The 12,917-nt window shown below is 41.9% G+C and overlaps 1 protein-coding gene across 2 annotated transcripts in view; it reads right to left on the bottom strand.

Annotated features, from left to right (window-relative positions):
• Positions 1 to 74: 74 nt before the first annotated feature.
• STX18 (syntaxin 18) overlaps positions 75 to 12,917 on the bottom strand; it is a 63,763-nt gene continuing 50,920 nt past the window's right edge. For both annotated transcript variants that reach the window (XM_057426842.1, XM_057426841.1), the window contains 5 exons: positions 11,160 to 11,248; positions 4,564 to 4,622; positions 3,722 to 3,791; positions 3,123 to 3,203; positions 75 to 1,830 (listed from right to left, as the gene is read on the bottom strand). In XM_057426842.1, the coding sequence (XP_057282825.1) occupies positions 1,735 to 1,830; positions 3,123 to 3,203; positions 3,722 to 3,791; positions 4,564 to 4,622; positions 11,160 to 11,248 (395 nt within the window). In that variant the 3' untranslated portion in view covers positions 75 to 1,734. The remainder of the gene's footprint in view (positions 1,831 to 3,122; positions 3,204 to 3,721; positions 3,792 to 4,563; positions 4,623 to 11,159; positions 11,249 to 12,917) is intronic.

Below are 12,917 nucleotides of genomic sequence, written 5' to 3'. Positions count from 1 at the left end.
GAGGGGAAAAGACATAGAAGAACACAGTATTGTGGATGCACGCAGAAGTTCCATTGTAATTACAGACTTATCTATTCTTTGTGTGAAACCATGTTTTCATTTTTATTATAAATCTTAAATATATATTACAAAAAAAACCTTAATTTAAGAGTTAGACAAAATAAGTGTGTGGAGCATCTGGGCAAGCCAGTCACCCTTCTGTTCATGTCATGTGAATGGGATAAGGGGTAGTGGAGATGTCAAAAGTTCCTTTTTGGTAGAGACTATATCAAAATGAAGGGAAAACCCTCAGTATGGGCTGTTTCTCAAGATCTGGTCAGCTCTACTTTGATTTTTCTCCAGTAGATTTACTTTATCAACCACCTTTCTTACCAATACAGTTAAAATAACCATTCTTACTTCATTCTTTAGGTTTGACATGAAACAGCCATTACACAAGATGTGTAAAAGGCTTTTTATTAAGTCATAAAAAGCAATAAATTATGTGCCAAATTTTTCTTTGCATTTAAAAACTTCAGTCTTCTCTTAAGAAATTGAAAACACACCGTGTCTGCATTTTGCAATAGGCAGATGCTGTATCAAATGTATTCATGGGTAACTTTTGACATTTTCACTCTGCAGAGTAAGGAGTAAGGATGCTGCTGCTTGTTGCGTACAACATCTAGAAATAGACATTTCAGGAGAGAGAGACAGCAAACCATATATTTCATATCAGCGTATTTACAGAGGCCATTCTGATTTTACAGGATAGAAAGATCTATTTCCCAGCACCCTCCTACATCAAAGTGATTGAGACATCTGCTCCCCCCTTTAAATTTAGTACAATAAAAACTTTAATGCACAAGTAAGTACTGATAAGAAACAACTTATTTCTCTCTCTGATAACAATAAACATTAAAAATGGCTCAGCTTTAGAATCTAGGAGAAAGAGACTGCTTATGCTTTGTGAAGTCTAACCCAGTTTCTCTCTGATTTAACAGGAGGGAGTTTATTGATTCTCATCTACAGTTGGTTTTGGAACTTTTTTTAATCTTGATTAACAAATTGCTGCCTATTTTAGTACTTTGAATTGTTTTGCTTTAATGTTGACTCCCTGGGCTTTGTTCCAACACCCCAGCACATCTGTTTCACTGCAGAATCTGTTTGTGTTGTACTCTCTCTTTTCACCTAGAAGTAAAGCTCTTTAGTTGACTTCTTACCATTATTATTACTATTAAATCAGCCTGCTCTCTGACTCAAGTAGTTTCAGAGGATGGGGAGTCGAGGTCATAACATGTGCAAAGTGATCACTATGTACTGCAGTGGTGTGATTAAATAAAAGCCTGAGACAGCGTAGATGCTTTTGCACAGTACCAGTTTTCTCTTGCTGTGGTCTGCACATGGGGAGCTGGGCTCCAGCCATCACAGATGTGTGGGTGATTATGATAAAACCATCATTGGTTTATTTTCTCCTCTTAGCTGTGCTCCTGCTTGCAGCTTTCTTATCAGCTCCTTCAAAGGTTTCTGTGTTCTTTGCAGGATTAAGTGTGGTTTAATGTTTGATAAAGGGATTTAAAATGAATGCTATCAGCTCCCTCTGCACTAATGGATATATACACATTTATTTGCTGGAAGATATTCCCATCATAGCAGTATGAAAAACTTCATAGAAGAGGCAGGTGTGCTATTTACCCCATTCTGCTGAAACCAGTGTCCAAAGTGCTACAAATAAAGCATGGAGACAGCACTGTATTTTTAATTATCATACCAGTCCAGGAAAAGCAAGGAAAACGAACACATCACAAGGAAGAATAGAATCCATACTCGAAATCCAGCATTGTTTTTGATGGCCTGTGAGGAAAAAGTTCTCTGTTACCATCACCAGTAAACACACAGTGGCATTTCAGCAGTGGCAACCCAGGATAGCCCTTAGTGGCTTCCCTCTTCTCACCCACAAGAGAAAGAACAGAGCTCGCCATCAATTTCAGGTGAATAAGTGAGGTTGGCTGCACCCCTTCAGATTTGTCACACTGAACTTCCTCTCAAAAACTTAAAGTAGGTAATTTTAAGTGGAACTCAAAACATTAAGAACTATGTCAAAATGTACACGCATAAAGGGCAGTTTAAGTTCCAAAAGTGAACTTCTGTGGTGAGAAGTAATCAGGCCTTCACCATTCTAATGAACAGGGCCTGACTAGAAACACCAAACCCAAAACCACCCCCAAACCCAACAACTGTTTCTGGAGTTGGGTTAGCACCATCAGTCATGTATTTCAGTCTCAGAACAAGCATTCTCTTGGATTCCCCATCCTAACATTGAGACCAGCAAATACAGGGACCTGACTTTCATTTTTCAGATTTACACATGGAATTGATTTTTTTATGCAGTTCAGGCATTACTGTAAGTGACAAAGTTTTGTATTTGCCACCTTTCTCTACTGTTGCTCAGTATGGTTCAGGAAACTTAGTTCTACCTACAGCTGTGAAAAATGAGGCAAAGACAACTTGAGTTCATGCCACATTTGGTGCACATCGCGGGAGAGCTGAGCAGTAGATAACACAGAATATGTGAGTCAAGGATGAGTTTTCAGGAAGGAGCAAACCAAACAACTGAGCTATTTACTCAGCAGCCTAATTCAGGAAGTCTGTTTTTACTGAAATCTCAGTTCCTGAAAGAAAAACATGATTTCATTCTAATTAGTAAGACAGTGGGATAGATTAGCTTGCTAGGAGCATGGGAAATGGGTTCAGCATGATGACTCTTCTGCTGACCCTCAGCATTTAACTCCAGCTTCAACAATTCCAGCACTGTCCTTTATTCGTAGTCTGCAGTTTCCCCCCACCCCTTTTTGTTTTTTCTTCAAACTCCACAGGTGCTTAAACTCATGTCAATTCAGTTCAGTGAGGCCAGGTAGATGCTAGAGCTCCTGCTGGCCTGTGGAGCCCTTCAGTCATGGTCAGTGAGATAAGCACTACCACAAAGAGCCCTCCCTAGCCTGCACAAGTGTCCCAAACTGTGCCTTGACACCCCAGCACACACTGCTTAGTGCTGTGGGTGAGCTCACAGGTACTGTTAAAAGCAGCGGTTGGACAAAGATGAGAATGAAGAGAAATGAGTTTAAAACACAACTTTGAGACATTACCTCTCGTATGTCTTCGTTGCCTTCTTTGATATTCTCTGTTGCACCCACGACTAATTGATGGATATTGTCAATGTCAGTTTCCTGTTAAAAATGAGAAACAGTGATGAATGTCGGGAAAAACACACCTCCAAATACTTGGGCAACAAGCAGAATTCTAAAATCTGGTATGATGGACATCTTAGTGTCAGTGATGTAAAGGTACAGACAACCTGTAATTTCTTTACCTGTGATTTCATGAGTCTGAATGGAGACCACCCAGACCAGCAGGAAGTCTTCCAATTATCTAGAACCAAATCTAATCTAATTTTTGCTGTTTTGGAAGAGGTACCACTATTTCCAGATGAGATGCTATAACCCATTTACCAGGACACTAGTTCTCAGACAGAGGGATCATTCTAATACATATGTTGTATTGTCCAGCCCCAGTAAGTAACAACAGTAAATATCTTGATTTTGCATTTGAAAATCAGAACACTTCACATTTGCATCACATATTAATTAATCTTAAACTTCCATCTTGCATGTAACCAAGGCCAACCCCCCCCCCCCCCCCCAGTAAAATCTCCCAGCTGTATTTGCTGGTGTAGTATTATACTGACCTGTTGCAAGACTTTTTCAGTGAATATCTCTTGTAATCTGGAGATTTCCACCACTTTTCCTTCAATTTGTCTGGGCAAAGAACAGAAAAATCCCATTAGACACTAGTGCTAACATTGCTTGCTCCTGCAGATGCAGGTTCTCCAGCCTGGGATGGGGCTGCTCAGAAAGCCACCATTTGTTCACTGGCAGCTCCACAGCAACAGTCTGCGATGGGCACTATGACAGTGCCTGGCTGGGACACACCAGCCCCTGGGATGCTCTGGAGAGGCTCCACCTGGAAATTGGCAAAGAGTGGCCTTCACTATGAGGAATCCACCTATGGTCCATCTTTCATCTAACGTAACAAAATCCATGGTGAACCGTAAGTGGTTCATTCTGACATAGCCTTTTTATGTCCTGCTGTGAAGTGTGGAATTCCCCTTGCCTAGTACTAATAATCCAAAATCCATTTCTGTGTTACCCACTCAGGTTTTCTGCACAGCACACAGAGAGCAAACGGCCCGACCACTGGGACAGGTCCCTGCCTGGGGGTCAGTGACTGCACCTCCCTCTGCGTGTGCAGTGCACAACATGGTACAAATGGAAAACTTCATCTTTGAAACTTAACTGAGTCAATGTAAAGCTTCCGAATTTAACCAGTGCTGTTTGGATGGTTTGTGTGTCACTCAGAAGCACCTGTGGGACAGCACAATGTGTGAACTCACACGGCTGGTTTCCTGGATCCCTCCCCTACCACACCACTGCCATTCCTGCAGCCAGGCATCCTGCACAAATGCACCCTGTGGAGGGTTGTCCAGGTTGTGGGACTATCAGGCGCAGCAAAAGTAACAGGAAGTGGTACCTGACTTCATCAAAGAGGTTATTCATTTCACCAACGAGTCTCTGGTTCTCCTGTTCGAACTAGAAGAAGGAAATCACACACGTGAGCTCACATACTTGGTCTTGGCGAACCCCTCTTCAGTACCCACCCCAGATCAACCAACCTCCACCTGTCCTTGCGACCTATTTACAATACATCCCAACTGGAAACATGTTCAGGAATTACCGATAGTCATCTAAATAAACCATATGAATCTGCTTGTTTGTAACCACTCCCTGTAACACTTGTCATTATCCTCCCCTCAGTGAAACAAACCCCAAATCTAACTTGCTCACGTTACTTTGCAGGAAGGACAAATACAGTGAGTGAAATCTGTTCCTTATCGAGTAGGGAAAGCCATTGAGTGCTTGTCATGCTCTTTATGCATATGATGCTTTTCAAGCATGTGACGCTCTTCATAACATCTTTGCATTGTCCTTCACATTACTCACGTACTGCCTATGACATGAACAGCTATTAGATTTCGCTACAATATAAAATATTTTGATATATATACTTCATACTTCACAAATACATTTGCTTTAGTTATTCCAGTAGACATCGTCCATTTAAAACTTGAGTAATCAATGAAAAACCTTAGTAAACGTCTAGCACTACATTTTCCAAATACAGCATAGAGACTTTATACAGGAAAATAAGCTGTGACTTTTCAGGTGTACTTGACTGCCTGATCCATTTGGGACTCCTTACAGAACAAGCCATCATGCAGCAAGTACGATTACATGGTTTGCTGAAACAAAACCTGCACAGACAAAATACAATTGAAAAAGGTATCCTTTGGTGTAGTGGAGCCTGTTGGAAGCTGTGCCATAAAGGCTGCGTTTTAGAAAGAACCAGTTGGGACGGCCTGACTGGGATTTTAGAGATGCTGAGTGAGTTCATCCCGCAGTCTGGCAGCTTGGCCACTTGGCTGATGGCAGCTCATGCTCAGGGAGCTCTGTGGCCTGCCCCAGCCATCTGGGACAGCAGAGCACCTTGTATCAGAGTGGCCACAAGCCCCTCTCCGGAGGGGGCAGGTAAAGCTTATTCAAGGTATTCTACCAGTCAATTCAACATGACCAAAGCCTCAGTAACAGCTGCGCCTTTGCAGTACACCCACAACCAACAAGGTGTCTGCACTTCCCTCACAAAGCTGGCAAAGACCTTGTTATGTGGTTACACAGAAACAAACATAGGATACACGTTTCCACTGAAGCAGGACCTGCTCCCTGACTCTGGCAAAGTGGAGCAGGAAATGCAGCAGTGCAAATACCAGGAAACAGGATTCAGAATGTAGAGTTTGGCAACAGAGCTGTGCAGGACAGCAAGCCCTGTTCTAGGTCAGTTAGTCTCCTTGTTCTGAGCCAGCCTACATAACACACTGGGATCCTGGCATCATCCAGTCACGTTACACTTTCAGCAGCAGCACAAGTGCAGCAGTCCTTGTGGTCACCTTGCAAGGTCTCATCCTTTTTAACAGAGCAGTGTCTTGCCAAAAGAACACCAGCAGAGCAGCACTGCTCACAGTCTGACTGGGTTTGCAGTCACTGCAACAGGAACTGCTCACTATCTGAGCAAACACCTGACATTTAAGCTGGCAAAAAAGGAGGGGTTGCCCAGAGAAAATAGTAAGTATTTAGAACAGTCATCTTGTGACAAAAGCAAAAGGAAGGAGGGGGAAAAGAAGGTCTGAATCACAGAGGATTATGGATTATGGGAACAGCAAGTGTTGTGTTACATCAGTGAAAGGCAAATGGGCATTTTGCTTTTAGAGCAGCACTACTGAAACAGCTGGAAATGAAGCACTCTACTGCAAAGGATCTTAAACACCACAGTTCATCATTAAGATGCAACATGAAACTCAGTAGCTATGACATGCAGTTCACATGACCCACAGCTGCTTGCATGGAGCCAGTCTGCAGCAGTATGTACATCCAACATTACTCAGTGCCATGTCTGGTGGCCACCTTTGGCTCACCACTATGACCCCCTCCCTGTCCCAGCTGCGCCACCAGCATCTCTACCCCAGTTCTTGAAGATCTTCCTTACACAGTTTGTGTGGCTTCTGATGTGCTTCCCTGGAAATGTTCCACCTGAAACTTCTGCCATATCAAGTACTTCCATAGCACTAACAGAGAAGAAGTAATGTGTGCACACTGCAGAGGGTGCAGTGAAAAAGATCTAGTGCAGCCACTGAGGAATTTGTCCTGCTCCTCTCCCTCCCCGCATGCACAATCCCAAGCAAGTGCTGCTGCTCATCTGATTTCACACTGTGACACCTTAGCTCACTGACCACTTTTCCTCCCGAGTTGTCTGGCAGGTTAATAAACTGAATCCCACCACAGGACCAGATGATAGGGCTGGCTTAAGGGATATTAGGGAGCAGGAGCTGAGCAAGACTCTGCACTGCCACAGCAACACAGAAAAGCAAGAGAATGAGAGAAGGCAAGCTACCTTTCTGACCCTCACCTTCACTGCCTCCTTATCATGCCCCACACCATCACCACTGCCCCCCCCACACACACACACTTTGTGCTGTAAGTTTTCAACTTGCTTTAGGCTCATCAGGAACTCAGAGGACCAGTACCTGACCCTCTGCCAACAGCAAATTAATTGTCAACCTGCATGCCTTACGGGAAATGGCTACTGCCTTAAAAACCAGGAATCCGTAGGTTTAATCTGGCACAAGTGAGTGTGAAATGACAGGTAAGCTTAAACAGTGAATCTCGTAGAAAAAGGTTGTCTTCACAGTCTGACACAGCTAATTTATGTAATGAAGAATAATGAAAAATGATTTTTCATCTTTTAAAATATGGATTTCTTTTTGTACTAGAGGTTCACTGTCTACCTTACTGGCAAGATCAGCTACCTCACCTTGGCTAAAGGGCTCCAGAGAGTCCAAGCTTACAGATAAGGAGGGCAGCTACTGGGCACTGTTACCTTTACTTTGGGTAGAGCAGCCTGGCCCCGTGAGTTGAGGAGAACACACTGCACAGCTCCCTGCACTCCCACTGACTGCCACCTAAACATAAGTGGCTTTGTTAAATGTAGAAGTGTCGGTGTTGCAATACATTCAAGTGTCATTGTCACTGCTGGCTGTAGTGACTCCTTCAACAGATATACATAATTACATGTATCAATACAATTGACTAATACAGTGATATTTGCTTCACAGTGGCAGACAGTAAAAGCTGTTTCATCAGTGCACTCCTTTATGTTCACTGTATGTCTCTGGTTTTAGTGAGTCACCCAAGGAGTCACCTCAGAACAGAGCAATGAAAGAGCCACAGGATTTAGCACTGAGTAGACTGGCTGGTCCTCAAGTGACTAAATAGGGCCACCAAACTGTAATTGTTTTTCTGACTTCTGTAGGGATAAGTATTTCTGCACAAATACTCAGCACCAAAAACTCCCTATTTTGCTGCCTTAGTGAAACTGAGATAACTAATTTAGAAAGCAAGTTTTCAATAAAGAAGCAGTGAATGATTTTAATCCCTTACAAATAGCACAAATCCACTTGAGAAAGCATTCTTTAGGAAGTCCCTTTGATATTTAAAACGTTCCACTGTCACAGATTGCCTTTTAAACCACTAAGTGATCTTTGCAATGTGCAATCATGGCTGATGGAGCTTGGTGCAGACAGACAGCAGTTAAGATATGCTAAATCAGTCAGCTGAACAAAAGGTTAGAGCACAGAACACATCACATACCAGTGTGTCACAAAGAGATTTCCACCACAGGGACATTAACCAAACTCCAGTGATCAGGATAGCTCAATGATTGTTAAAGGAGTCCCTTAGGGCAGGGAAATATTGTTACCTAAGTATGGCATAAAATGACAAACCCCTTAAGATACCTCTGCAAGTCTAATGCATACAAGAAAGAACCACAGTTCCATTCTGATATCCCATGAGGTAAGTCATTCCATGTACTGCATCTGAATTTAAGACAAAACCAACCAAACAAAAAAAGATAAAGTCAGGGAAAATTAGATATTTTCACTACTTAAACAGCAGAAAGAGATTTTTTTGTCACCCAATGCAACCAGAAGACACCTGCTCACTGTAAGAACCATTAATATACCTGTACTCAGGGTTATAAACTGAAATTTATTGTGCAAATCATACCATAGTCCTGCAACCACTTTGAACAATGTAAAGCTCTCTCCTGTGGGTAAAATACTAATAGAAATCGCTGCTGTAGCGATATGATGGGGCTTTAATTCATTATTTTACCCAGAGGAGGGATCGCAGAATCATGACTGAGAATTGTTAAGTATGATCTGACACAATACATTCCAATTTAAAACCAACATAGCAGTTTCTACACTGTAACCTGCCCTCTTCATAGAATCATTTAGGTTGGAAAAGACCTTTAAGTCATCAAGTCCAACCATTAACCTAACACTACCAAGTTCACCATTAAACTATGTCCCTAAGTGCCACATCTAAACATCTTATAAATACAACCAGGGATGGTGACTCCACCACTTCCCTGGGCAGTCTGTTCCAATGCTTGACAACCCCTTCAGGGAAGAAATTTCTCCTAGTATCAGTCTAAACCCCCCCTGCTGCAGTTTCTTCTCATCCTATCACTTGATACTTGGAAGAAGTGACTGACCCCCACTCACGACAACCTCCTTTTAGGCAGTTGTAGAGAGCAATAAGGTGCCCCCTGAGCGTCCTCTTCTCCAGACTAAACACCTCCAGTTCTCTCAGCCGTTCCTCATCACAGTTGTGCTCCAGGCTCTTCACCAGCTCCACTGCCCTTCTCTGGACCCGCTCCAGCAGCTCAATGTCTCTCTTGTAGTGAGGGGCCCAGAACTGAACACAGGATTCAAGGTGCAGCCTCACCAGTGCTGATGATCACAGGGGGATCGCCACTGCCCTGGCCCTGCTGGCTACGCTATTGCTGATAAAGGCCAGGATGCTGCTGGCCTTTCCTGGCTGCCTGGGCACACGTTGGCTCATGTTCAGCTCCACCAATCAGCACCCCCAGGTCTTTTCCAGCCACTCTTCCCCAAGCCTCATGCAATTGGCCTCATCCCACGGATCCAGCCTGTCCTGATCCCTCTGTAGAGCTTTTCTATCCTTTAGGAAGTCAGTTTTTTTTACACAGCAAACTACACCCATCCAAGCTATGAGCAGCCAGTTTCTCCAGGAGAACACTATGGGAAACTGTGTCAAAGGCTTTACTAAAGTTTAGGTAGACAACATCCACAGCCTTTCCCTCATCCACAGAGCGGGTCACCTTGTCATAGGAGATGATGTCAGTCAAGCAGGACCTGCCCCATGCTAACTGGGCCTGATCACCTGGTTGTCCTGTACATGCTGCATGATGACACTCAAGATGATCTGCTCCATAACGTTTCCCAGCACCCGGGTCAGGCTGACGGGCCTGTAGTTCCCCAGATCCTCCTTCTGGCCCTTCTTACAGATGGGCATCACATTTGCTAACCTCCAGTCAACTGCGATCTCCGCAGTCAGCCAGGACTGCTGCTAATATGTACAGAATTTTCTTTAAAGAGAAAAAGGAAAGCAGGACTAAACCTTTAGATTTCAGACTGGCACACAAGAGCAGTATGAGAGCATAAAGCGCAGCCTCTGAAGGACCTTTTCTCTGACAAACCATACCATAATTATGTGCAACTTACTCATCTCTGACGGGAAGAGTGATGCATATTGTGTTTGGGAACATCTCTAATCACTGCCAAGGAAACTTCACATACTCATGCTGCAGCAGCCCTTTTCTTTAGTAAAAGTCACAATTTTGAAAATCGCACATCTACTGGCTAGTTATAAATCAGGTTTTCTTTCTTTATATAAAAGAAGACAACGTGTGCTAATGGAGGGGGGCTTTCTAAGAACTCAGAGCCATGTTCAAAATGAGAAATGTTAGGAATATCGAAAAGCCTAACAGATAGGTTGCCAGCAATCACGTCTATGTCAGGAATTCTGTATGTATCAGTTCAACTGGAAGTAGAATTGGATCAAACAAGACATAAATGTGCTGATAACAGGAAAATGCAGAAAACAATCCATGAGAAAAGAAATGCAGAATCTATGAGATTCTGTTGTGACAGAAAGCTTGTCGCTATTCCTTCTAGTAAACCAATCTGATTTTGATAATCCAAAAAATAATAATAAAAAGGAATAAAGCATCACTTCATAGTTAAATAGTATAATTATTTAAGGTGTGCTGCTGAAATAGTCCACGGAAAAAAACAGCCAATGCTTTATTCTTTCAGAAGTTTCATAATGCTTTTTCTGATGTTGCCTTGACTTCTATTGTTTCCTGGCTAAAAAAGCAATTCATAACTAATTGCAAAAAATATTTTAATTTCAATTGCTGAAAAACAGTTGTTTCTCATTTCATGGCTCCATGTAAGTATTTGTAGCAATTTTAAATATTAACTGCTACCAGAAGAACCAGGAAGCCATGTGCAAGAGGTATCTCTTGCCATGGCATTCTGCATAAAATGAAAAGTTGAAAATGAATTTGGGTGAATCTCTACTTTCATACATATGAATACACAGAAAATGTAATAAAATGGACAGTAAGACACAAGAGATACTTACCATTTGTATTTCTTCAGGTGACAGCTCATCTTCACCTTTGCCATCCCCCCATAATCCAAGGTTACTTTGGGCATCAGGCAGATTCCTGTCTGTAAAAGAACCACCAAACGCTTGAGACAATGCAGGACACCGAACAGTGAAGTGAAAATGACTTTTCATCCATTTCAGAATGCTGATGAAATTGTTTTCTCTCATTTGTCATTAACTGAGATTCACCCTACCCTTACAGTGCAAAATTACACTAATAACCTTTAACATCCCAACAGGGACAAAAGTCAATGCATATGTTTAATTTTGTGAACTATAAGAAGCTGCACATTGATAGTGAAGGATGTGAAACAACTCACACTGCATTAAGACTTATTACGGTACAAAATACCATAACATTTGTCTTCTAACAGGAGAAAACACATGATTTTCAAAATGACAGTCTGTATGCAAACTGTTATCTTCCAATGAGACTTGACCAAACCACCAGCTCCTCATTCCGAGAAGTAAAATCAGAATCTCAGCAACATTCTAAGCAAAGTTCACAGGACAAGCTCCATTTCCTCATGCTGTTCAATCTGCATACTGCAGTGGCAATCCTGCTGCACGCCATGCGAGGGGTCTTCCTGTGTATAACAGGAATCGGATCTGATCCCACAAACTAACCCTTACGCATCATAGCTGCTTCATTGATTTCAGTAGTACTTCCCCTTTGATTAAAGCTAATCAGCTGAATAAATCTTAGCAGGAGTTGGGCATAAAAGAACTTGAACAGCTATTTCTGGAATAGTCCCTTCTGGAAGATTTATTTTTAGGCTTAATTATATACTTTTGATTATAGATGAAGTTGGAACGAGAAAGAAAAGATGCTGTGCTGCAGGAACGCGCTGTTTCTGAAGCTGTTCGAGCCTCAATGTTTAAAATCCTGACGATTAGACTGCACTCTTGAGAAGGCCTCTCTCCTCCTCACTGGCTGTGGCATTTTTACAAACCCCAAAAGAGGTATTTGCATCACCCCACAATGGATCAGATCTGAACCTGCTTTGAGTTATCAGATGCAGGCTGCAAATTAAAATACAGGAAGATGTAGTTTTTATTTTTTTATCATTTCAGACTTCCTTTTATCCCAGCCCATTTTTTCAGGCATTTCCAAGGACTGTGTTTGGTTTTGTTATAACCTTCTAAACCCCCTTTTTTTTTTTTTTCAGTTGCATAAGCAGGAATAATGCATCATCATTCAGAAAATGACTTGTCTTGGGAAGCCTCTGAAAGGAGAAATCCTATTCACAAACATATGAGAATGATTATAAAGAGAAATTTTCTCCTTTATTCTTTACTGTAATAATTGTGAAAACTCTCAAAACATAAATATTATGAGAGGATTGTTGTTTATGTCTCCTTTAGAAATGTGTATTTTGCTTCCCAACAACCAAGCTACAATGTACAAATAATGACAAGGTTACAAATAAGGGATGTGAATAAGGAATATAGAAAATAAACTTAAAAAAACTCCAAAACTCAAACCAAAAAACTATGTTTTCCATGGGGTGTCATCAGTATTTCAAGTTTGTTTCACAGAAACACAAAACGTAACTTGTTTGGGTAATCAGTGTATTTACATTGTATCAATGAACTATTTACTGGGTTCAAAGAAAATAAGATAATTAGTTTATGGAGCCAAGAAAAAAAAGAGGTATTCCTATTTTATCCCAGAGGAACCAATTACTTTCAGACACTGTCAGCACTGTTAAAAAAACAGCACCTGTATCC

Source organism: Pezoporus wallicus, unplaced genomic scaffold (assembly GCF_028554395.1).
Source record: "Pezoporus wallicus isolate ANWC-B61680 ecotype Strahan unplaced genomic scaffold, APGP_CSIRO_Pwel_v1 scaffold_13239, whole genome shotgun sequence".
NCBI lineage: Eukaryota > Metazoa > Chordata > Aves > Psittaciformes > Psittacidae > Pezoporus > Pezoporus wallicus.
This window is presented reverse-complemented; position numbering and strand designations above follow the sequence as displayed.